Raw genomic sequence first — 22,977 nt, forward strand, 5'->3', positions numbered from 1 at the left:
TGGTGTAAGAACAAGTATGGTATAAACTCAATATGAACCTTAATGTTTAATATTAACATGTCTTATCTTTATATCTTACTAATTCTTAATACCTTGCTTGTTAAATGGTTAATCTAAATTTGTGTTGTATAATACTTGGTACAACAAATGCTTGGCACTCTCATAGCCCAACCGTATGGTATTACCTACACCTGGGCTATGAAAGGTACTTGATTTGTTGTTAACATCAATTAACATCATGAATTCCTGATAATATTTAAAAGTTTGGTGTTATGTAAATGAGATAATTAATATGATCATGTTAATAATTTATAATGAGCTATTAATGACAAATCATCCGAATGGAACCTCCTTCGTGTGTGGTTTCCAAATTGTGTAATAAAAATTTATACTATACTTGTTTGAAATACCATTGGTGGATCCTCTAACCTTGACATTTATTTTTATCATTGTTTAATCCTTACATTAATCTTCCATCTCAAAGTTCTCATTAATTTCTTCCTCCTCTTCTTTTTATTGTTATTATTATTACTACTACTAATATTATTACTACTACTAGTAGTATTATTATTATTATTTACATTCTTGTTATATTTTATGTATGTTAAGTATGCTCTGTGTTTGATCAAGGATCCTAACATTGTTAGTCTTGCCTTGTTCATTCGCATCAGAAATCTGTTTATATTATATAATATATCTCTTTGATCTTTTCATAAACTCAGTATATAGGCTGGAAACCTGTTACCCGATCTTTTAGATCATTCTCAAGTATAACAACGCCACGTACTAAGTATTATTGTTGTTATTATTATTATTATTACTATTAATATTATTATTACTATTACTGTTATTGTTATTATTATTGTTGTTATTGTTGCTATTATTGTTATTGTTGTGTTGTTATTTATAATTTATACAATTAACCTCTCTGTGGTTCGACCCCGGTCTTGCCGGGTTATTTATTACTTCGACACTCAATCTTTTGGTCGTGTCACTTATAGATAATGGTTCTACTCTCAATGTATTGCCGAGACATGTACTTGATAAAATGCCAGTTGATGCCTCTCACATGAAGCCAAGTACCATGACTGCTAGGGCATATGATGGGTCACCTAGACCAATCATTGGGAGTATTGATGTTGAATTAATCTTTGGCCCATAACCATTCCAAGTCACATTGCAAGTAATGGAAATTCATCCGTCATATAACATTTTACTGGGGAGACCTTGGATTCATGCAGCTTGAGCTGTCGCGTCTTCTTTACATCAACGGGTCAAGTTCATCATCAATGGGAATTTGGTGACTGTGAGAGCGGAAGAAACTTTGTCGATGATGAAAAATGTGTCGATCCCTTTCATAGAAACTGAAGAAAGTAAGGATGGAAATCTGCATGCATTTGAAGTTGTAAATGCTGAATGGGTACTCGAAAATACGGTACGAAGGAAGCCAGAAATTTCTGAAGCAGCAAAGATGGCTGCTAAATACTTCTTGAAGCATGGATTGCCATTTCAATATGACCACACTACCGGAATGCCTGAGAGGGTTAATGTGATAAAAATGAAGTGCACGGATCAAAGGTTTGGCTTAGGGTTTAAGCCTGGGAAAGCAGATTTCAAAAGAGCAGCTGAAATTATAAGAGAAAAGAGAATAACCCGGATTGAGAGAAGAGAACCAGATGAAGATCGAATAGAGATCCCACCAATCCATGTAACATTTCCAAGATCCGCATATGTGATAAAAACAGAGGATTATGAGGGGGGACTAAGAAAAGAATTCAATGGTGCTACTATTAATTATCTTGAAAACATCGGTGAACAAGATTTAAAGGAAGAGGATAGTGCTCATGAACAGTTGCCCCAGCTGACTATTGGTGTTTTGGAAGATGGCTCATCAGAATTCGTGAGGAAACTGGCCGAGGGAGAAGATTTAGCAAATTGGAAAATTCAAGAAGTCCCAATTGTTTTCAAAAAGTAATGTTTTGATTGCTTATTCGTTGTTTGTATTGTTTGAATAATTGTTCCTTGCCAAATCATCATGGCTCAAGAGATTGGCAATACGATTTTGTGGTTGAGCCCTTCTATCCTTTAAATTTCAATGAGATCATGCATATTTTTCTTTCAAACATGTTTTTCTTTTTCTCTGTTCATTTATTTACTTTCCCAGAAATATACACTCATAACCAAAACACTTTCCGCTTTCAGGAAATCTGAAAGTGGATTGTCGTACACCCCACAAACTCATTGCACTATGGATAACTGGCTTAACTTTGATGAAACTATAATTGCCATGGATGAGGAAGAGTTTGGTGAGGAAGATATCCATGAATTCGCAAAGTTAGTGAAACAATCTGATCATACATGGAAGCCCGCAAAAGAAGAACTAGAATTGATAAACGTGGGCACTGAACATAATAAAAGAGAGTTGAAAATAGGAAAGCTAATCTCTACTGGCGTAAAAAGTGAATTGATCGCTCTTTTACAAGAATATGTTGATGTTTTTGCCTGGTCATACGCTGATATGCCTGGTCTGGATACTGATATTGTGGTACATAAATTACCTTTGATAGAAAGTTGTAAGCCGATTAAGCAACAGTTAAGGAGGACAAGGCCAGATATACTAATCAAAGTGAAAGAAGAAATAACAAAACAGTGGGATGCTGGATTTTTGGAAGTGGTCGATTACTCTCAATGGGTGTCCAATATTGTAGTAGTACCCAAGAAAGACAACAAAATCAGGGTATGTGTGGATTTTCGAGATTTGAACAAGGCAAACCCGAAGGATAACTTTCCTTTACCCCACATAGATGTACTGGTGGATAATGTTGCTAAGAGTTCTACTTACTCTTTTATGGATGGTTTCTCTGGGTATAATCAGATTAAAATAGCCGAGCAAGATAAGAAGAAAACAACATTTGTTACCCCGTGGGGAACATATTGCTATAGAGTTATGCCATGTGGGCTAAAAAATGTTGGGCCAACTTATCAAAGAGCAATGGTGACAATATTTCATGATATGATGCATAAAGAAATTAAGGTCTATGTGGATGATATGATCGCTAAGTCTAAAGATGAGGAAAACCATATCCCAGCTCTGAAGAATTTATTTGAAAGGCTAAGAAAATATCAATTAAAGTTGAACCCTGCAAAATGCACATTTGGGGTAAAGTCTGGGAAGTTATTGGGATTTATGGTGAGCAATAATGGCATAGAAGTAGATCCTGATAAAGTGAAGGCCATACAAGCTATGTCAGCTCCTAGAATTGAAAAAGAAGTCTGAGGTTTTTTGGGACGTTTAAATTACATTGCTCGATTTATCTCACAACTTACAGTCACTTGTGAACCAATCTTTTGATTACTTCAAAAGAAAAACCCTGGAGTATGGGATGAAGACTGTCAAGAAGCCTTTGATAAGATCAAACAATATCTGTAGAAACTACCTCTATTGGTGCCTCCTGTGCCTAGGAGGCCTCTCATTTTGTATTTAACAGTGACTGAATCCGCAATGGGTTGTGTGCTTGGCCAACATGATGAGTCTAGGAGAAAAGAACAAGCCATCTACTACCTCAGTAAGAAATTCACCGAGTGTGAATCTCGTTACAACATGATTGAGAAGCTGTGTTGTGGTTTGGTTTGGAGTGCGAAAAGGCTCTAACCAAGGTTGTCAAAATCGCGATTTTGACACAGCATAGAAAATATAAAACAAACTCAGATCGTAAAAACGGATCGTAAAAACGTAAAATCGTAAGGAAATTTTTTTACAACACTTGCACTGAACGTTTTTTGAATTCTTATCAATATCTATACCATGTTATCATTCTGCATCAAGCCTATTACCAGAGAAATTGTTTCTAGATGCCATGTGTTCAATAATTAATATAAATTAGCCTTGTAATCAATTCAAACATGATTATTAGAACCAAATTGTGATTAATACAAACATAACTAAGATATTCTATAAATATATTTTACTTTGGAAACATCATCAATAAATAGTCAATAAAATTATGACTTTATCAAATTGCATACTAGTATTGTAAATATTATATCATTTCAAATTTTGTTTTGTAAATATTTTTGAAATGTAAAAAGAAATAGAGTTCAAAAAAAATGCTATAGATGTTGATTTAGAATTCAATATTTGTACATGTGAGTTTTAAAATTATTTTAAATCTTAATATTGAATTTAAAAAATAAACATATTTTTTAAATATATTTTAAAATTATTTTTAAAAATAATTATTATTACATTTCCACACAATTTAAAAGTTAAAGTTCGGCTGCTTATTTTGGTATTGTCATGTCAAAGTGTTCATTTTTATATATCAAAAAATTAATCTTGAATGTGACTCTCTAGCAGAAGAAAATGAATCCTCTATAAGATTCTTACTTTTCCTTCGACAAAACTAACCACTGACATAGATCCAGTGGACATAGATCCAGTGGTTTATGCTTGGAGTTGCTTCGTGTGGCCAAGAATGTTTTGCCCAAACGGTCTCTTGGAAGGATAAATTTGACGGTTAGCATCAAATAAATGGTGAAATGACATATGAACAACAAATGTCAGTAATATTGTAGTATATAATGTTTTTTGGTTAAACTCGTAAAAACGGTTGTAAACTCGCGATTTCATCTGTTTCTACCCGATTTTACCGATTTTATTTTGATTTTAACCCGATTTTTACTTATTTTCGAGTTTTTAAAAACGATTTTGCACGTTAAGCATCTATTAACTCGTAAAATCATACGATTTTACGAGTTAACTCACGATTTTAACAACCTTGGCTCTGACAGTATATGTTATACTATACCACCTGGTTAATTTCAAAGGTAGATCCTATGAAATATATCTTTGAAAAACCATACATGTCAAATAGGCTCGCTAGATGGCAAGTGTTGTTGGCTGAATATGATATCATCTACAAAACAAGAAAATCCATGAAAGGAAGTGCAATCACGGATCATTTAGCTGATCACGCTATTGAAGACTATAAGCCATTAAACTTTGACTTTCCTGATGAAGATGTGCTAGTAATAGAAAGTGAGTGGTGGACCATGTACTTTGATGGTGCGGTGAATGTGTCTGGTAATGGAGCTGGTGCTGTAATAATTTCTCCAGAAGGAAAACAATATCCCATCTCCATTAAGTTGCAGTTCAATTGCACAAACAACACAGCTGAATATGAGGCCTGCATTCATGGATTGAAAGCTGAATTGGAACTGAAGATAAGGAAATTAGTGGTATATGGAGACTCTATGTTGATAATCTGCCAGACAAAGGGGGAATGGCAGACTAAAGATGAGAAATTGAAACCGTATCAAGAATATCTCTCCAAATTGGCTGAAGACTTTGAAGAGATAGAGTTCAATCATTTAGGAAGGGATAAGAATCAGTTTGCAGATGCCTTAGCAACCTTGGCCTCCATGGCCACAATCGATTATGGTATCAGAGTACATCCTATAGGCATTGATATCAGAAGTTCTCCCGCTCATTGTTGTTTGGTAGAAGAAGAAGTAGATGGCAGTCCTTGGTATGCAGATATAAAAAGATTCATCCAATATCGGGAATATCCTCCTAAAGCTTCAAAAACAGATAAGAAGACTTTGAGAAGAATGGCAATGGAATATTTTATAGATGGAGAAATCTTATACAAAAGGTCATTTGATGGGACTTTATTAAGATGCCTGGACAGATCAGAAGCCAATAAAGCATTGTATCAAGTGCATGGAGGAATTTGCACCACCCATGCAAATGGACACATGATAGCGAGACACATGATAGCGAGACAAATGCAAAGAGCTGGGTATTTTTGGTTGACCATGGAGAAGGATTGTATAGAATTTGTCCGAAAATGTCATAAATGCCAGGTGTATAGTGACAAAATCAATGCACCCCCAGTGCCCTTATTCAATATGGTGTCACCTTGGCCATTCGCAATGTGGGGAATAGATGTGATTGGGCCTATTAATCCAAAAGCCAGCAATGGTCATCGGTTTATCTTGGTCGCAATTGATTATTTTACAAAGTGGGTAGAGGCCTGCTCATATGCTCATGTGACTCAGAAGGTGGTCAAGCGATTCATTGAGAGAGACCTAATTTGTAGGTATGGTTTGCCAGAAAGGATAGTAACTGATAACGCCAAGAACTTCAATGGGAAGATGATTGTGGAATTATGCACTAAATGGAAAATCAAACATTCCAATTCATCCCCTTACAGACCGAAGATGAATGGTGTTGTTGAAGCTGCTAACAAGAACATAAAGAAGATTGTCCAGAAAATGGTGGTTACATACAAAGATTGGCAGGAATGGCTTCCTTATGCTCTACATGCATACCGAACAACAGTAAGGACGTCAACTGGGGCTACACCTTATTCACTAGTTTACAGAATGGATGCAGTGATGCCATTGGAAGTAGAGATTCCTTCTCTAAAGGTCCTAATGGAATCTGAGCTATAAGAGGCTAAATGGGCTGAGTTACGATATGAACATCTAAATATGATCAGTGAGAAGAGGTTAGCGGCAATTTGTCACTACCAACTATATCAAAACAGGATAGCAAGAGCATATGACAGAAAAGTTTGACCAAGAGAGTTTAAAGAAGGAGATCTTGTATTGAGAAAAATCCTATTACTACCTAGTGAGAACCACAACAAATGGGCACCCAATTATGAAGGTCCCTGTGTAGTAAAGAAGGCATTCTCTGGAGGAGCATTGATATTAACAGGAATGGATGGAGAAGATTTGAGTAGGCCAGTGAATTCCGTTTCCGTAAAGAAATATTATCCATGATTGTATAAGTTCTCATCAAATCAATTAAAGTTTTGCCAAGAAATTCACTTTGCATATCTTTTCTCTCTTTCATAAATGCTTATTGATATCAAAGAATCAGTAAATACACTCTTGAAGCCTTGCATGATCTCATAGATTCAATTCATTACTTTTGGAGTTTTGAAAAAAATCAGTTTCCCTATTGGAGTTTTGAAAAAAATTGATCTGGCATTTTGATTTCAAAAGTGATTTGATGTTTATTCAAAAACCGATATTTTTGGCATTCTACTTGTAGAATGACAAGTGAATCAAACAACTCCTTCATAGAGGTGACCAAACTCCAAAAAAGGAAAAAAAAATACCCTTACCCCATGACTCTTGAATAATGTGTTTTTAAATGTATGAATAATGGTATGTAGTGAACTGGTTGCTCATAACTCATGAAATGCATCTTTGCAAAGAATAAACCATCACATTATACGAGGTCAAAGTTTATTGATCATAGCTGCTTGCGCTTGAAATGAGGAAAGGGCATCTTTGTTATTCCTTTCATGTTCTAAAATAAGTACATCCCTTGCAAACCCTTTTTGAGCCTGAATAATTTCATAAAAAAAATCTCGACTAAGATCACACCCTACACTGGGGGCAAGTGAAATTTCAATGATCAAGAAGGATGATAAAGCCGTGAGAAAGCCAAAAGGCAAAACAGCCCAAGAAACTCAAATGCTAGGGATCATGCCCATATCACAAAAAAAGGGGGCAAGTGAAATTTCAATGATCAAGAAAGAGGATAAAGCCGTGAAAAAGCCAAAAGGCAAAAGAGCCCAAGAAACTCAAATACTAGGGGGCATGCCCAAATCACAAGAAAAAGAGATAACCAAGATAAAATGAGTATGCTCTAGCGAAGCAATGAAAAAGAAGAAAAAGGGGGCAAATCAAAGAAGAGCGGCAAAGGAAAATATGAATCACGTCAAAAGTCAAACTATTGATCGTGATCTTCAGTCTTTGAAACCCTGAAACACTATTTGAGCCTTATGAATCCTTTTCTTTCATAGCAAAAAACCACAGCCTACGTTATGTGCTTGTAGAAGTCCTTTCTAATCAAGCAAGGAAGCAATCTAGAACAATAAACAATGCTCTCAAAATGCAAAGAATACTTTTTCATAAGATTCATGACATCAAGAATAAACTACTCATTATTATTCATGCTGATAAAAATAAATGTTCAAAAAGAGACAAGTTTTTCTCATACAAAACCTCGAGCTTTTTCTCGAGCCCTTCACTTCGAAACAAAAGGTCATCTCATGACATATTTTCACCGAAGACCTCATTGCCAAATACAAGAGCAAAAAATCTCTTTTACAAGAAAGAAAATAACCAAGGAGTTGCAAGATTTCAAAAGCAAATTGTTTTAGACTCGCATCGAAATAATTTTTGTTTTCAAAATGCAAGATCAAGATTTCAAGATTCATTCTAGATCCATATTCCTTCACCAAATGAGAGAATGGCCTCTTAAAAACCATTGTTCATCTAAGTCAGTGACATAGCACACTTGGGGGCAATGACCAGTACAAGGGGGAAACATTGTGTTTAAGGAAAATCTATCATCCTTTACAACAGAACAAGTGAGCATTTTGGTTTACAAAAGACAGCTCGATCCTTTCAGCAATTGATACCGAATGTTCTTAACAGTGAGTAGAGGGGTAATGAATAATCTTCTCAAATTATTTAACGAGATAGAAAATCTCTAGCAAGCAAGCGGGTCACAATGGGCACCACAAAAACTGAGTTGTGTAAACAAATCTGGAAATAAACTTACATAGGCCAACTCGAGTGGGCTAGAAGTCAAGCGACAAAGATGACTCAAATCAGATAGCAAGATCTCATCAATTGATCAACAAGAAGATTGCGAAGAAATGGGGGTCTATATTTCAAATCAGGTAAAGATGCATGCATATCATCTAAACTTTGAAACATTGAGCAATGACTTTTTGCATTAGAAAATTTTTAAACAGAATCCATCCAGTGGAAGGCCAACTTGAAATGGTGAATGTTGAAATTGCTTTTGAAAAATTATCATTTTTTGAGAATTTTTCAACCTGGGCAAGCCGCCCATGAGAATTAGGTTACTAGAAAAATATCTGTATTCTTTTCACCACCTTTCGGTTTCCACTCCTGAGGTAGTGTATTTCCTATCTTACCTCCATTCGAGCGCGCCTTTGAGCCCTCGTCGTATCTTACATTCGAGCGTGCCTTCGAGCCCTCGTCTTATTTATTTTCGAGCGCGCCTTCGAGCCCTCAACCATCAAAGGTAGTGCATTTTCTATCCTACCTCCATTCGAGCGCACCTTCAAGCCCTCGTCTTACATTCGAGCGTGCCTTCGAGCCCTCGACCATCAAAGGTAGTGCATTTTCTATCCTACCTCCATTCAAGCGCGCCTTCGAGCCCTTATCTTACATTCGAGCGCGCCTTCGAGCCCTCGTCTTATTTATTTTCGAGCGCGCCTTCGAGCCCTCGACCATCAAAGGTAGTGCATCTTCTATCCTACCTCCATTCGAGCGCGCCTTCGAGCCCTCATCTTACATTTGAGCACCGCCTTCGAGCCCTCGTCTTATTTATTTTCGAGCGTGCCTTCGAGCCCTCGTCTTATTGATTTTCGAGTGCGCCTTCGAGCCCTCAACCATCAAAGGTAGTGCATTTTCTATCCTACCTCCATTCGAGCGTGCCTTCGAGCCCTCATCTTACATTCGAGCGCGCCTTCGAGCCCTCGTCTTATTTATTTTCGAGCGCGCCTTCAAGCCCTCGTCTTATTTATTTTTGAGCGCGCCTTTAAGCCCTCGACCATCAAAGGTAGTGCATTTTCTATCCTACCTCCATTCGAGCGCGCCTTCGAGCCCTCGTCTTAGATTCGAGCGCGCCTTCGAGCCCTCGTCTTATTTATTTTCGAGTGCGCCTTCGAGCCCTCGACCATAAAAAAAAAAAAACAACAAAAAAGAAAAAAAAATAGGCTATCTTCCAAATGACTTGTTTTCTCTATAAAAGTCATATGTCAATCTCTGGTTTTCAAAGTGTTCAAGACTCTAAAAAAGAGGCAAAAGTTCTTTCTGTGTCTATTTTTCTTTATAAATTCACGACACAAAGCTATAGAAAATAAACAATTTTCAATATCTTTGCATCGTAAATAATATAAAGAGGGGGCAATTGTCATAACCCAATTTTTTGAATAAATAATACAAAATCAATGATTAAAAATATAGTTGACAATAGGGTTAAGACAACAAATTTTGAAGTTTAGGGATAAAAATATCAGATTTGAGAATAAATTGGTCAGAAATTGAAGAATTAATAAGTTTGGAAATTTATTTAAAATTTGAATTAGTTTAATTAATGAAATTAGAAGAATTATTAAGTTTGTGGACTTAATTAAACTTTGATTTAATTAATTAAATAAATTCAGGGACTTAATTGAAATTTATCCAAATAGGGCAAAATTGAAAGAATTAATTAAGGACCAAATTGAATAATCCAGGAATTAAGGATTGTTTTGTAAACATTGCACCAATTGAGGGATTTAATTGAAATGTATCCAGAAAAGGGCAAAATTAAAAGGAATTTTTATTTAATTGAGATCCAACTGTTACAATTCCAAAGTTCAGGGGTCAAAATGAAAATGCCACTGTTGCCAAAACGGTGTCGTTGATACTGGGAATCCAGTGTTGCCGAAACGTCGTCGGTGCTAGTGGAACAGCCGTGTTCGTCTTCTCCATCCCGAGTCAACAGGCTGAAAATTTGCAACGGATTTGATCCAATCGTGGATCACGACTCTCACCCACGATCTCGTTCATGGAAGATAACAGTCCTACAAAGGCAGGACTGACTAACGGCTGGGTCTCTATAAAAAGAGGAGGAAACCGAGAGAAAAAAGAGAGCAAAAAGAACCCAGAAAAACAGAGAAGAACAAGAAAACAGAGCCGAGAAAAACAAAACAAAAGAATCACAACACAAAAAAAAAATATACAGAGAAGAAAAGAGACAGGAGAGTCACAGATCAGCCCTACCGTTATCTTCGTCCCTGCAAAAAAAAGAAAACGCCACCGAACCAAAGAAGATCGACAAACAGCATCGCTATTATCCACTGGTCTTCATCTGGAAACGACAGAACAAAATTCAAGAGAAACAAAAGTCTTTCATCTCAAGAACTGAGAAATCAAACAGCGAGCATACCTGGAAAATAGTGGAAAGCGGCCGAATGGGTTTTAGCCCAGCCCAGCCCCAAAAATACATATGCTAGGCTGGGTCTAGCCCAGCCCAGCCCAAAAAAATAAAAAAATAAAATAAAATAAAATAAAATAAAAATAATAAAAAATGCATATGCATGAATAAAAATAATATAAATTTATTGGTTTATTCACTAACGCCAGAGTCAGGAATAAATTAAAACACCGGTTTAAAATTTATATTATTTTTATTCGTTGCATTTTATTTAGCTAAAAAATAAAAATTGCATGCAAAAAATATAATAACATAAAATAAAATAAATTTATTGAGTTATTCACTGACGCTAGAGTCAGGAATAAAAAATACTAATAAAAAATTATTTTATTTTATTGTATTTTTACTTTTATTTAGCTACGTAAAAATAAAAATAATCTGCATGAGTAAGAAATAAAAAAGAAATTGATTTTTATTTGTTTATTCACCAACGTCAGAGTCAGGATTAAAAAAAAATAATTATTTAAATTTATTCACTCTGATATCTATGTAATATTTACCAACGCCAGAGTTGGAAATATTCGTAGTTTAATATTCACTGACGCCAGAGTCAGAAATATTATATACAAACCATCATGGTATAAAAAAATATATGTTAGCATTAAATGACAAATAATAGCAATGCAGTCTGCCTCAGGCAGGACGTTTAAGGGGTGATAATATCTTCCATTTTACATAACCAGTCACGTACTATAGAATATGTGTTGGCCAGTTAGGATTCCTAGTGACCATAATACTATGTGGCGACTCCTTAAACAAGAATATTCCCATCAAAGAACAGGATGCTAGAAATCCGTTCTTTCCAAAGATTTAAAAATAATTTTAAGGCCGCCGCGATGTCGGGTGCTACACTAGTGGAAGAGACGAGTCCCAACACATTAGTGTAAATTAAATCGAGGGAACCTGACTTGTGAGACTATTCTAATGAAAAGAAAGTTGATGTGCTTTATTGATAGAGCAAGAATTACATAAGGAATAGATTTTGGAAGATGAAACTGGAAGGGAAAATAGTCTTGACTAGATAAGCGACTATTTTGTGTGAAGGATGACTAAGATGTTTATGCCAGCCATCGGTTGAAGTTCTTTCATGAGCTAAAGCAAGAAATTTGGAAGAGGATGACACCATTGGTTTCGGGAAGGTGTACAAACCATTGCTACATGTTTATTTTAATAAAATCATACGTGTGTGTTTGTCCTTCACCAAAAACTAAAGAGGATGAAGTTCAATAAAAACATTGTTGTGTTTTGTGAGATGATAAACTAAGATTAAAGTTTTACAAAGATATACAACACATAGTGTATCAGGTAAACAAAAAGTTTACTCGGAAAATTTTAACAATAAAGAGCCAGTGTGATAAATTTGCAAACCTGAATCATTACTTAAAATTACTTCTTCAATGCCATTATATTCTGAGTGTGTAGTGAGATTTGCAAGATCACTTGTAATGTTGTGAAAAGCTCTTGAGTCAAGGAGCCAGGTTTTTCCATGGCACTGGATGTCTGAGTGCAATTGATCATGACAGCGTTGGAGTTTAATTAAGAACAGGTCTTTGCGGTATGGCCCAAGTAATCGCATATTTGATATCGGGTTTGATAGTGACGATTGAATCTGTTCGGCCAGTTGGATCCATAAGAGGCCCAACAATTTTCTGGTGGAGAAGTTGGAGAACGAGGTTGTCCATGTGAGACCCATCAATTTTCATGGGTTTTAATTAGGGAGTGGGATTGCCCATTGGTTTTGTTGAAACACCTAGTGGAGTAACTACCGGTGGAGTTTATATTGGAATATTGGCTAAAGAAATATATTTTTCCTCTTAAATTTAAATTATTTGAATTCTTATGAATTTGTATTTTATTTTTTAAAATTTTTATTCAAAAAACCAGTGGAGTTTATTAAAAAACAAAAATTTCATGGCTTTGTCAAATAAGAAAATAAATGCATAAACAAGAAGAGAGATTTTTTCCTGAATAATTATATTTTTTACTCTACAATTTAAATCATTGAAACTCTTTGAGAAATTTTTTAATCCCTATAAAATTAAATAAAAATTAATTTTAAGAATAGCCCTGTAACATCAAATATGGAACTTTTCAAACAATACTCGTTTAAATATCCATCGGGTATTGTATTTGCTCGTGCTTATGTTGAAATATCTTTATTTCTAATAGGAACTAAAAAATTAGTTATCCATCATAGGAAAACAAAGGTATCAAATGATAGTAAAACTAGAATTCCAGGGATCAAATTGAAGTTTTCCATGCCAAAATTAATTTAAACCATGTTTATTTTGTTTTTCTGTGTCAGCACCCCTTATTTTAGTTTCTATTTTTAACTATAATAGACTTTTAATTCATGCTCAAATACTCATAATGCATATTGAAAGGATTGAAAGCGAAAAAACCCAGGCTAATATAACTAAAAAGATGAATTTATAAAGAATAAATGGCTGATAATCAAATTGAAAAAATACTGTGGATGTGAATTATTTCTATATATATTTTTTTAAAGAAAACATTATTTAAGCGAAGATTCAATTGACTAACGCTTAGTCAAAGTCTACTTTGGAGAAAAAGAACCCAGGCTTTAATATCATATGCAAGTTGTACTTGGAAATTTATACCTTTTGATTTTGACATTATTGTTGGTTTCTCAAAAACACAAACTTTTTAAGCATACCAAGATGTTGTAAGAATATTAGATTTTTTTAAAGGTTTCATTAACTTTTCAAAGTTATATTATTATAAATGATAAATTATTTAGTTATTCAAACTTTTGTTTCGACTTTGACTTTACTGTGATGTTGCCAAAACACTTGCATGCTAGTCTTTGTATGTACCACTCATCATCCACCGAAGTCTAAGTCTAATAACTCACAAAATAGGCTTCGACCACTCATTATTCGTCCAAAGGGGATGTACAGTACGTCTCTGGCTCAAACTTGGAAAGGGTTAAAATGTACTTAATTTACTTTTATAAAAGGTATTTAAGAATATGATAATGATTATTAAAATATATTTCAAAATTTAGTCCTCGAGTCTATGTTAGATGCGCGCTCAAGCAACACTATAATCAATCAGCAACAACCGGGAAATTACCTTGATCACACGCTGCTAAAGAAATTTCCAAGCTCCTATTCCTATATATGATACCCGAAACAATATTGCCTTCAGTCCTCGTTTCTTTACTCTTCAGCTAACCTTTCTGATTGCTGCAATTTGATCTTTAAAGTCACCAGGTTCGTGGAATCCGAACAACTCAAACACCATAGAATTGAGGTAACCTTTGCGATTGTTGCTACTGATTGCATGCATGCGTGTAGTTGCTAGTACTGATTGTTTTGAAAACATGGGATTTTATGCTGCCATGTTTTTTGCTTGTAACTCTTCTTTGCTTCTTTGAAACTACAAGTAAATTCGCGGACTGACTTGGAAATTAATAACCATTTTTGTTCAATTCACTATTTAACGTTCAATTCATTGTCATTTACAAAGGAATTTCCCTTGTTTTAGTCTTTACAGTAATATTAATTGTTGCATGACAGCAACATTAACACTAAGAAGATTGCCAGGGAAAATAATTGTTGCATTGGCTCTTATGTCCTCATGTTCTTGCTGGTAACTCTTCTTTGCTTCTTGGAAACTATAACAAAAATTGATAACCGTGTTTGGGTAGTTGAAATAAAGTATCGTCCCAGGAATAGCCTTTCAGTTCTGAGACGTCAAACAAAGGCAGCTAGCTGGAAGCAGTACTAATTAATCAGCTAACCTCTCTCCCAGATTGCTCCAATTTCATAGCTTGTGTGGAATCCAACCAACCCTTTGTTATATAGAGGTATAACTCTACCTCTTCTTTGCTTCTTTCTTGTTTTAATTTCATGTCTTTACTCATAACAATAATTTGAAAGCTTTATGTTCAGATAGACATCATTGATGAGTTTATTGAGTTAATTCCTTGCATGTCTTCTAGAACAAGATCATTCTATTTTAGAATGCCGAAAGAAAAACGCAAACAATCCAAAGATGAAGAAAATGATTCATCCTCGCGAAAGAGAAGAAAAGCTGACCTCAGTAAGCTTTTTAAATGCTATTGTTTTATGCTCTCTGGTTGTTAAGCTTGAAGTATTAGGTGAAACCCAATGACTGAATGATTTTCTTACCTTACTCTCTAATAGTAATTGCGTTGAAATTCCTACTCAGCACATTCATATGTATTGTCTTTGATGATCACTTCACATGTATCCCTTACTAGTTATAATTGCAAGATAGCAGATACCTCCTGCGTATCTCCTGCAATCGCTTCATTGCTAATTAATTAATCGTGCCTTAATTTCTGCAGCTGCCATGACAGAGCCAGATTCTTCTCAATCTAGACCACAAGGGGCCTATGATGTCTTTTTGAGTTTTAGAGGAGAAGATACTTGCAAGACATTTACAGATCATCTATATACTGCCTTAGTCCAAGTAGGAATCCACACTTTTCGAGATGATGATGAACTTCCTAGAGGAGAAGAAATCTCCCAACATCTCCTCGAAGCAATTCAAGAATCAAAGATATTTATAGTGGTCTTATGAGGTCTAGCAAGATGTTGGAAAAAGAAAGAAGCATTGTGGTGATGATAATAAAGAATTGATTTTGATCATGGAATAAAAGGACGATGGGATGAACCCTACCATTAGGAAAATCCCAAAGAAATGAAAAGATCAACCTTGCAATCGGGAAGCCTCGAGTTTTCAACTCTTGCAGTCAGGAAACACCGAGTTTTCAAATCCTATGATCGGGAATTATCAGGAAGCACCAAGTTTTCCAGCCCTTCTTCTGTCATCCCCTCAAAGACTTCGCCAGGTAAGTCCTATTTTTCACACTTGTTATATCACATCTTCCAGTTGGGTTGGTCACCCATGACAATGAGACCGCGCTTGTCACATTTTTTCCATCCGGGTAGGTCACCCATGACAATGAGACCGCACTTCATCATATTTTTTCCATCTCGATAGGTCACCCATTACAATGAGACCACAATTCATATTTTTTCCATTTTTGGGTAGGTCACCCATTACAATGAGACCGCACTTCACATTCTTTCTATTTGGGTAGGTCGCCCATCACAACGAGACCACTTCATCATATTTTGTCCATCTGGGTAGCTCACCCATTACAATGAGACCACACTTCATATTTTTCCCCCTAGGTAGGTCACCCATAAGAATGAGACCACTCTTCCTCTTTTCCATCTGGGTAGGTTACCCATCACAATGAGGCCACCATTTTTTTCAGGGTAGGTCACCCATTAGAATAAGACCATTCTCCATCTTTTTTTACCTGGGTAGGTCACCCATAAGAATGAGGCCATTCTTCCCCCTGGGTAGGTCACCCATAAGAATGAGACCACTCTTCCTCCTTTCCACTTGGGTAGGTCACCCATTATAATGAGACCACTTTTTACACATTCTTTTGTTCCAGTTGAATGAGGTCGCCAGATGGGATCTCATGTAGCTTTGGTTAAAGGGAATCGTCAGATGGGGTTTCAGGTTGACCGAGCTACACACATTCCTTGGTTATGGTTAAAGGGGATCGGCGAAGGGATCTCAGTTTAACCTAATTAGAAAGGATTTTGGTTCTGGTTGAAGGGGATCGGTGAAGGGATCTCAATTCAGTCTAACCACACAGACCTTGGTTATGGTTAAAGGGGATCGGCGAAGGAATCTCAGTTTAACCTAATTGGAAAGGATTTTGGTTCTGGTTGAAGGGGATCGGTGACGCAGCAGTAAACGGCGAAGGAATACGACCAACGTCAATATTCCGTAAATTTGTCTAAAACGAGAGAAACTCTCAGGAACTCAAAGGGTTTTATTCAATAATAATTAAGTAAGTTTCGGCCAGCGGCTTTACATTGATATTTAAAGCAAAACCCTAACCTAAACTCATGACGGATAAGGAAACGACATAAAACATTAAATTTACCATAAATGGCAAATTTGAGATAAATGCAGAATATGAAAGGCCTATAAATCCTGAGCAAGTAGGAATTGACGGAAGTCAATTCGGACTTGAAAATCAAAAGTTATGGCTAAAACAAAACTTTCCTAAAATGGCAAAAATGACGATTTCGGGACCGAAACGATGGAATTTGACCAAAATTGGTTGGACTCCAAACGTCGAAACGCATTGACCCGGTGAGTTTCGCGGCATTCCGACTTTCGACGCCCCGGCTGCCCGGTTGCCGAAATTCAATTGCCTTTGAATTTCGGGTGATCTCTCTTCAGCATGTAAGCTTCCGCTACTTGTTCTACATCAGACTCCTCCACTTGAAAAGAACTCAACCTCGAGTTAGGTTCCGGATCGAAATCAGGATACAAGTGCTCCTCTGCATAATACTGAAACAAATCTGCAACGTTGAAAGTTTTGGAAATGCCCATGGTTTCGGGAAGATCAATCACATAGGCATTATCGTTGATCTTCTTCAAAACCTGATACGGACCATATTTCTTGGGCTTCAACTTGTTGTACGTGCCCACGGGAAACCTTTCTTTGCGCAAGAAAACCATCACGGAATCTCCCTCCTCAAACACCTTGCGACGTCGGTGCTTATCTGCCGCAGCCTTGTACCTTGCATTTGTTGCTTCCAACCTCTGCCTCACTTCCTCCTGCACGGTCTGGCCTTGTGTCGCCATGTTCTCAGCGGCCATACTAAATCCTGGACCTCCCTTGGGTAGACGAACTAAATCCACTGTGTGCCTCGGTGGTGTCACATATATCATAGCAAAAGGAGTCTTCCCCGTTGCGCTATGAACAGCGCTATTGTAAGCAAACTCAGCCTGTGGCAATGCATGATCCCAATGCTTCGGTTTATCCCCACAAATGCTACGGACCAGATTTCCCAAAGTTCTGTTTGTCACCTCTGTCTGCCCATCAGTTTGCGGGTGCGCGGTTGTGCTCCGGTTCAGCGAAGTCTGAAACATCTTCCATAAAGTCACCCAAAAGTGGCTAAGGAATTTCGTGTCACGATCAGAAGTAATAGACTGTGGCACTCCATGAAGTCGGACCACCTCCCTGAAAAACAATCGGGCTATATGTGAAGCATCTGAGGTCTTTCGGCAAGGGATGAAGTGAGCCATCTTGGAAAACCTGTCAACCACCACAAAAACAGAATCCACCCCTCGCTAGGTACGAGGCAACCCCAACACAAAGTCCATGGATAAATCCTCCCAAATATCGCCAGGAATAGGTAAAGGTGTATAGAGACCAGTATTTTGCGACTGACCTTTAGATACCTGACATATATAGCACCTCTTTACAAAGTTGCCGACGTCTCTCTTCAGTTGCGGCCAGAAATATCGTTCCTCCAAGCTAGCTACTATTTTGTCCCGGCCTAAGTGCCCACTCAATCCACCCCCATGAAGGTCACGAATCAATTTCTCCCGCAGCGACATCCGGGGTATACATAAGCGATTTCCGCGAAACAGAAAACCTTCATTCTCATGAAAATCGCTGACGGGATGGTTCTCAATGCACTTCATCCAGATTTCTTTGAAGTCCTCATCCCCCTGATACAACTCTTTTAGGCACTCAAACCCCACTATCTCATGAGCCAACGTCACCAGTAGATTGGCACGACGACTCAACGCATCGGCAACCCGATTCAAAGCACCAGACTTGTGTCGGATAGCAAAAGGGAACTTCTGAAGGAAAGTTGCCCATCTGACATGCATGTTATCCAAGTGCTTCTGGCTATTGACGAATTTCAAAGCTTGGTGATCAGTGTACAAAACGAACTCCCGCTGCACTAGATAATGTTCCCAAAGCTTCAAGGCTCGCACCACCGCGTAAAACTCTTGGTTATACGTACTCCACTTCTGGCGAGCCTCACTCAATTTCTCACTGAAGAAAGCTACCGGTCGTTTTTCCTGGGACAGCACAGCCCCAATTCCCACGCCACTCGCATCACATTCAACCTCGAAAATCTTCTCAAAACTGGGTAGGGCCAATACTGGTGCTGTACATAGCTTCTCTTTTATCAACGCAAAGCTCATTTCTGCCGCTTCCCCCCACTAAAATTTGCCTTTCTTCATGCACTCGGTTATCGGTGCCATGACAGTACTGAAATTCCGAATAAATCGGCGGTAGAAAGTGGCTAATCCGTGGAAGTTCCGAACTTCACCAACGGTCTTAGGTACAGGCCATTCTCTAATTGCGCGGACCTTCTCTTCATCTACATGGATCCCTTCTAAACTGACAACATAACCCAGAAACAACAAGCTTTCTATCATAAAACTGCACTTTTTCAGATTAAGGAATAGTTGGTTCTCTTGTAGCACTGCCAACACATCCCGTAACTGCTCCACATGCTCATCCGCGGTCTTACTATAGATGAGGATATCGTCGAAATAAACGACAACAAATTTCCCCACGAAAGGCCTCAATACCTGATTCATCACGCGCATAAAAGTGCTGGGCGCGTTTGATAACCCAAACGGCATAACCAGCCACTCATATAACCCATCTTTGCTTTTGAAGGCTGTCTTCCACTCGTCCCCTGGTCTGACCCGAATCTGGTGATATCCACTGCGAAGGTCAATTTTCGAAAACAACTTCGAACCCTCAAGCTAATCCAACATGTCATCTAGGCGGGGAATTGGGAAGCGATACTTGACGGTTATCTTTTTGATAGCTCGGCTGTCCACACACATACGCCAACTCCCATCTTTCTTTGGTGTTAACAATGCAGGAACCGCGCATGGACTCATGCTTTCGCGGATAAAACCCTTCTGCAACAACTCTTCAATTTTCTCCCTCAATACCTCATTCTCTTTCGGACTCATCCGATAATGAGACAGATTTGGCAAGCTGGCCCCCGGTATGAGGTCTATATGGTGCTGGACATCTCTCAAGGGCGGTAGATTATTCGGTAATTCTTCTGAAGTGATATCCCTGAACTGATTTATCAGTGGTTTCAGCCTGTCAGGAATTGTCACCGAAGCCCCAACCTCCTCTTCCACCACGAGGGCCTTCACTACAAGCGCATAGAGCTCTTGCACACTCTTGATGTCTGCCACAAACTCCATTTCCGAATTGGACACTGTCAAAAACGACTGCTTCTCCACTTCAGGAGCACTCCCGGATAGTGCCTTCCTTTTGTAAGGAGCCATAGCAATTTTATGGGACCCCCACGTGAACAAGTAAGTATTATCAACATCATACTGCCACGGCCGACCCAACAACACATGACTAGCATCCATATCGATCACATCGCAAACTACATCATCTTTGTATATTTTCCCAATGGAAATAGGAACGCGACAGATTTCAGTTACCTTCACCGTGGGTCCTTTCTTGATCCAACCGATAGTGTATGGAGTTGGGTGCTTCTCGGTTGGCAGCTTTAGGTGCTCAACTAGTCCCCTTGCAACAAAGTTCTCGCAACTCCGCTATCCACAATTAAGTCGCACACCTTCTGGCTCACGGTGCAGTATGAGCGAAAGATGTTATTCCACTGCCCGGCGTCCTCTTGCCTCGGAGTGTATAATACTCGCTGCACTACACAATTGATTCGTTTTCCATCCTCCTCAGCGAACTCTACCCCCTCATAACAGTCATCCTCCCCTGCATCCTCTCCAGTAGCCTCCGGATCCCCTCCTTCTCCTTCGATCCAGTTGACAAGTCTGCGACGATCTGGACAGGTGTTTGAAAGGTGTCCAGGTTTTCGACAGCGATAACAAACTCCAGGTGCAGGTCTGGCGTAAGGGTTAGGATTCAAGTTCATGTTGGTGTTCTGGTTTGGATTTCTGGATATGTTCCTGTTGCCTTGGGTTGCTTGGCTGTTGCTGCCACCCTTGTCTCTGGTGTTAAACAAAGATTCTGGATTGTTTCGGCGAAACCCTGAGGCTCCTCCTCTTCGCTCCATCAGTTCAGCCTTCAATGCCAGATTATGAGCTTCCTCCACAGTCCAAACCACCTGTAACCCAATTTTATCTCGCAATGACGGTTTCAATCCATTCATATACCTGGCTACACGCTGCCCCTCTGTCTCATTAAGGTTGTTGCGCTCCAGGAGCCTAGAGAACTCTGCAGTGTAGTCAAATACGGACATGGGTCCTTGTGAGCAATCTTGAAGTACTTGAAACAGGTATTGTTTGTAGTCTGGTGGCAGGAACCTCCCTATTGTCGCACCCCAAAAAAAAAAAATAATCAGCGCGCGGCAATCGGCTGGCGATTTTTCTCGTTGTTGCGTTTGCTTTGAATTCGTTCGTGGGAGTCGCCACCTAGTAATTTATTGAGGGCTACTAGGAAACCTGATGTACTGGTCTTGTCAGAGATCATGGGTAAGGGACTGGTTGTGGTTAGGGAAGGTATTAGCACCCCTAACACACCCTACCTGAGGTAAGCTGCTTCGTGTTCTGATGTGATTTGAAAATTTAAAATATTAATTAAATTCTTAGGCTTGAATAAATCAGTTATTAAATCCCCGAATATATGTAGAAACTTGTCCTCATATTTTCATGGAAAATACAACTTGATTTTATTTGTCCTTGAGATATTTAACCATATTTAAATTATCAATTAAATCTTTTTATCTTTTTTTTTTATTTTATAATTCAATAACATAAATAAAAAATACAAACACACACATTCACATTTCACTATTTTTGCTTCTTTTCTTTTCTTTTCTTTTTCTTTTTCTTTTCTCTTTCCTCCACAATACAAATACAAATACAAATACAAACTCAAAACAAATAAATAAAAATTACATTAAAATTACAATAACAACCCTAAAACAATTTGGAAATCACCGGAACACCTTATGCACCACTGAAACAGTGCTGGGAGCATCTTCTGGGCAGCTGAACGGTGGTGGCGCGTCGGCTCCACGCGCCACCACGCGCCGCCGGAAAAACAACAACGCAGCAGGGGGATCTTCCCTTCTTCCTCGCCGGCGATGAATACTGCTTCTACCTGCAACAAGAAACGCAAAAAAGGGCCACAAACAGTTGATTTTAGATTTTTATTTCCTTTGTTTTTTGAAATCTGCTTCGGCTTTTATCTCTTTTGCAGATCTGCTCCGGTTCTGTCTTCTTCCTTCTTCGTGGTCCGTTCTTTCCTTCTTCAATCGGTGGCAGGTCTGGCGGCGACGACGAAGGGCTGGAGGCTGGAGCTTCTACGGTGGGAGGCCGAAGGTGGGAAGATCTGTGGTGTGAAAAGGGGCGGTCTGGCCGTTGGTTTCAGTGGTGTCAAGGAAGCTGGAGTGGGCCGACTGATCTGACTCCTTGGGCGCCACCGTGCTCGGCTGCTGCTGGAAGATGGCGTTTCCGTACTGGGAGGGGCCGTTGCTGCTGGAAGAAGGAGCTGGGTCTGCTGGATCGGGGCTGTTGTGAGGCAGATCGGAGGAAGAGAGGGAGTTGTGGTCGGGTTTTGTGAGGGGAGAGGGACGGTGACCTGTGCAAGGGCTGAGGAAAAAGATGAAGATGGAATCAGTGGGGGATGAATGAACGACCTGTTCGCCGAGGAAGAAGAAGTTTCGACCGGCAATGGAGAGAAAATCAAAACCGGGGGGTGCTGTTTGGTTTGCTTTTGGCCGAGAGGAGGACCAATGAACGGAGGGAAGGAAAGGGGAAACCGGAACCGGCTGTGAGAGAGGACGAGTATTTTTTTTTGTTAGTCTCAAAAATTTCAATGGGGGCCGGCGGCTGTAGAAAAGGAGGGGGGAGATGGCTGCCGTTTGGCTTGTGTTTGTGGCCGGCGGCTGTAGAAGAAAAAAAAATTCAAACCAGTTGGGGGGGCTCCTCTTGGTAGAGATAGGTTTAGGGGTTTTTTTTTTTTGTGTTGTCTTTCCCTTCAAAATATCAAAATTGCCCCCCCTATTGTAAGTGTTGGAAACCAGTATTTATAGGCAAAAAAATATTGCCAAGTTTTCAAAATTGGTCCCTTAACTTTCTTTTTT

The 22,977-nt window shown here is 38.5% G+C and overlaps 1 protein-coding gene and 1 long non-coding RNA gene across 2 annotated transcripts; one reads left to right on the plus strand and one right to left on the minus strand.

Annotated features, from left to right (window-relative positions):
- The first annotated feature begins 14,095 nt into the window (after positions 1-14,095).
- On the plus strand, positions 14,096-15,963 carry LOC118035033 (uncharacterized). The gene is made up of 3 exons (XR_012170260.1): positions 14,096-14,317; positions 14,715-15,109; positions 15,378-15,963. It is a non-coding gene; the product is annotated as an uncharacterized lncRNA (long non-coding RNA).
- A 3,127-nt stretch (positions 15,964-19,090) lies between these two features.
- On the minus strand, positions 19,091-21,129 carry LOC118035032 (uncharacterized). The gene is made up of 3 exons (XM_035040506.1): positions 20,491-21,129; positions 19,689-20,455; positions 19,091-19,604 (listed from the first exon to the last, which is right to left on the minus strand). Exons 1-3 carry the CDS (start codon positions 21,127-21,129, stop codon positions 19,091-19,093), a joined length of 1,920 nt encoding a protein of 639 aa, XP_034896397.1.
- Positions 21,130-22,977: the final 1,848 nt, after the last annotated feature.

Source organism: Populus alba, chromosome 7 (genome assembly GCF_005239225.2).
Source record: "Populus alba chromosome 7, ASM523922v2, whole genome shotgun sequence".
Taxonomy (NCBI): Eukaryota; Viridiplantae; Streptophyta; class Magnoliopsida; order Malpighiales; family Salicaceae; genus Populus; species Populus alba.

Bases quoted from the DNA above. Each gene is read 5' to 3' on its own strand.
- LOC118035032 (XM_035040506.1), bottom strand. From the start codon at position 21,129: ATGTCCGTATTTGACTACACTGCAGAGTTCTCTAGGCTCCTGGAGCGC. The intron at 20,456-20,490 runs GTGTGCGACTTA...CGGAGTTGCGAG, and splicing joins ACTGCACCGTGAGCCAGAAG to AACTTTGTTGCAAGGGGACT. The intron at 19,605-19,688 runs GTATCGCTTCCC...TGACCTTCGCAG, and splicing joins ATCAAAAAGATAACCGTCAA to TGGATATCACCAGATTCGGG.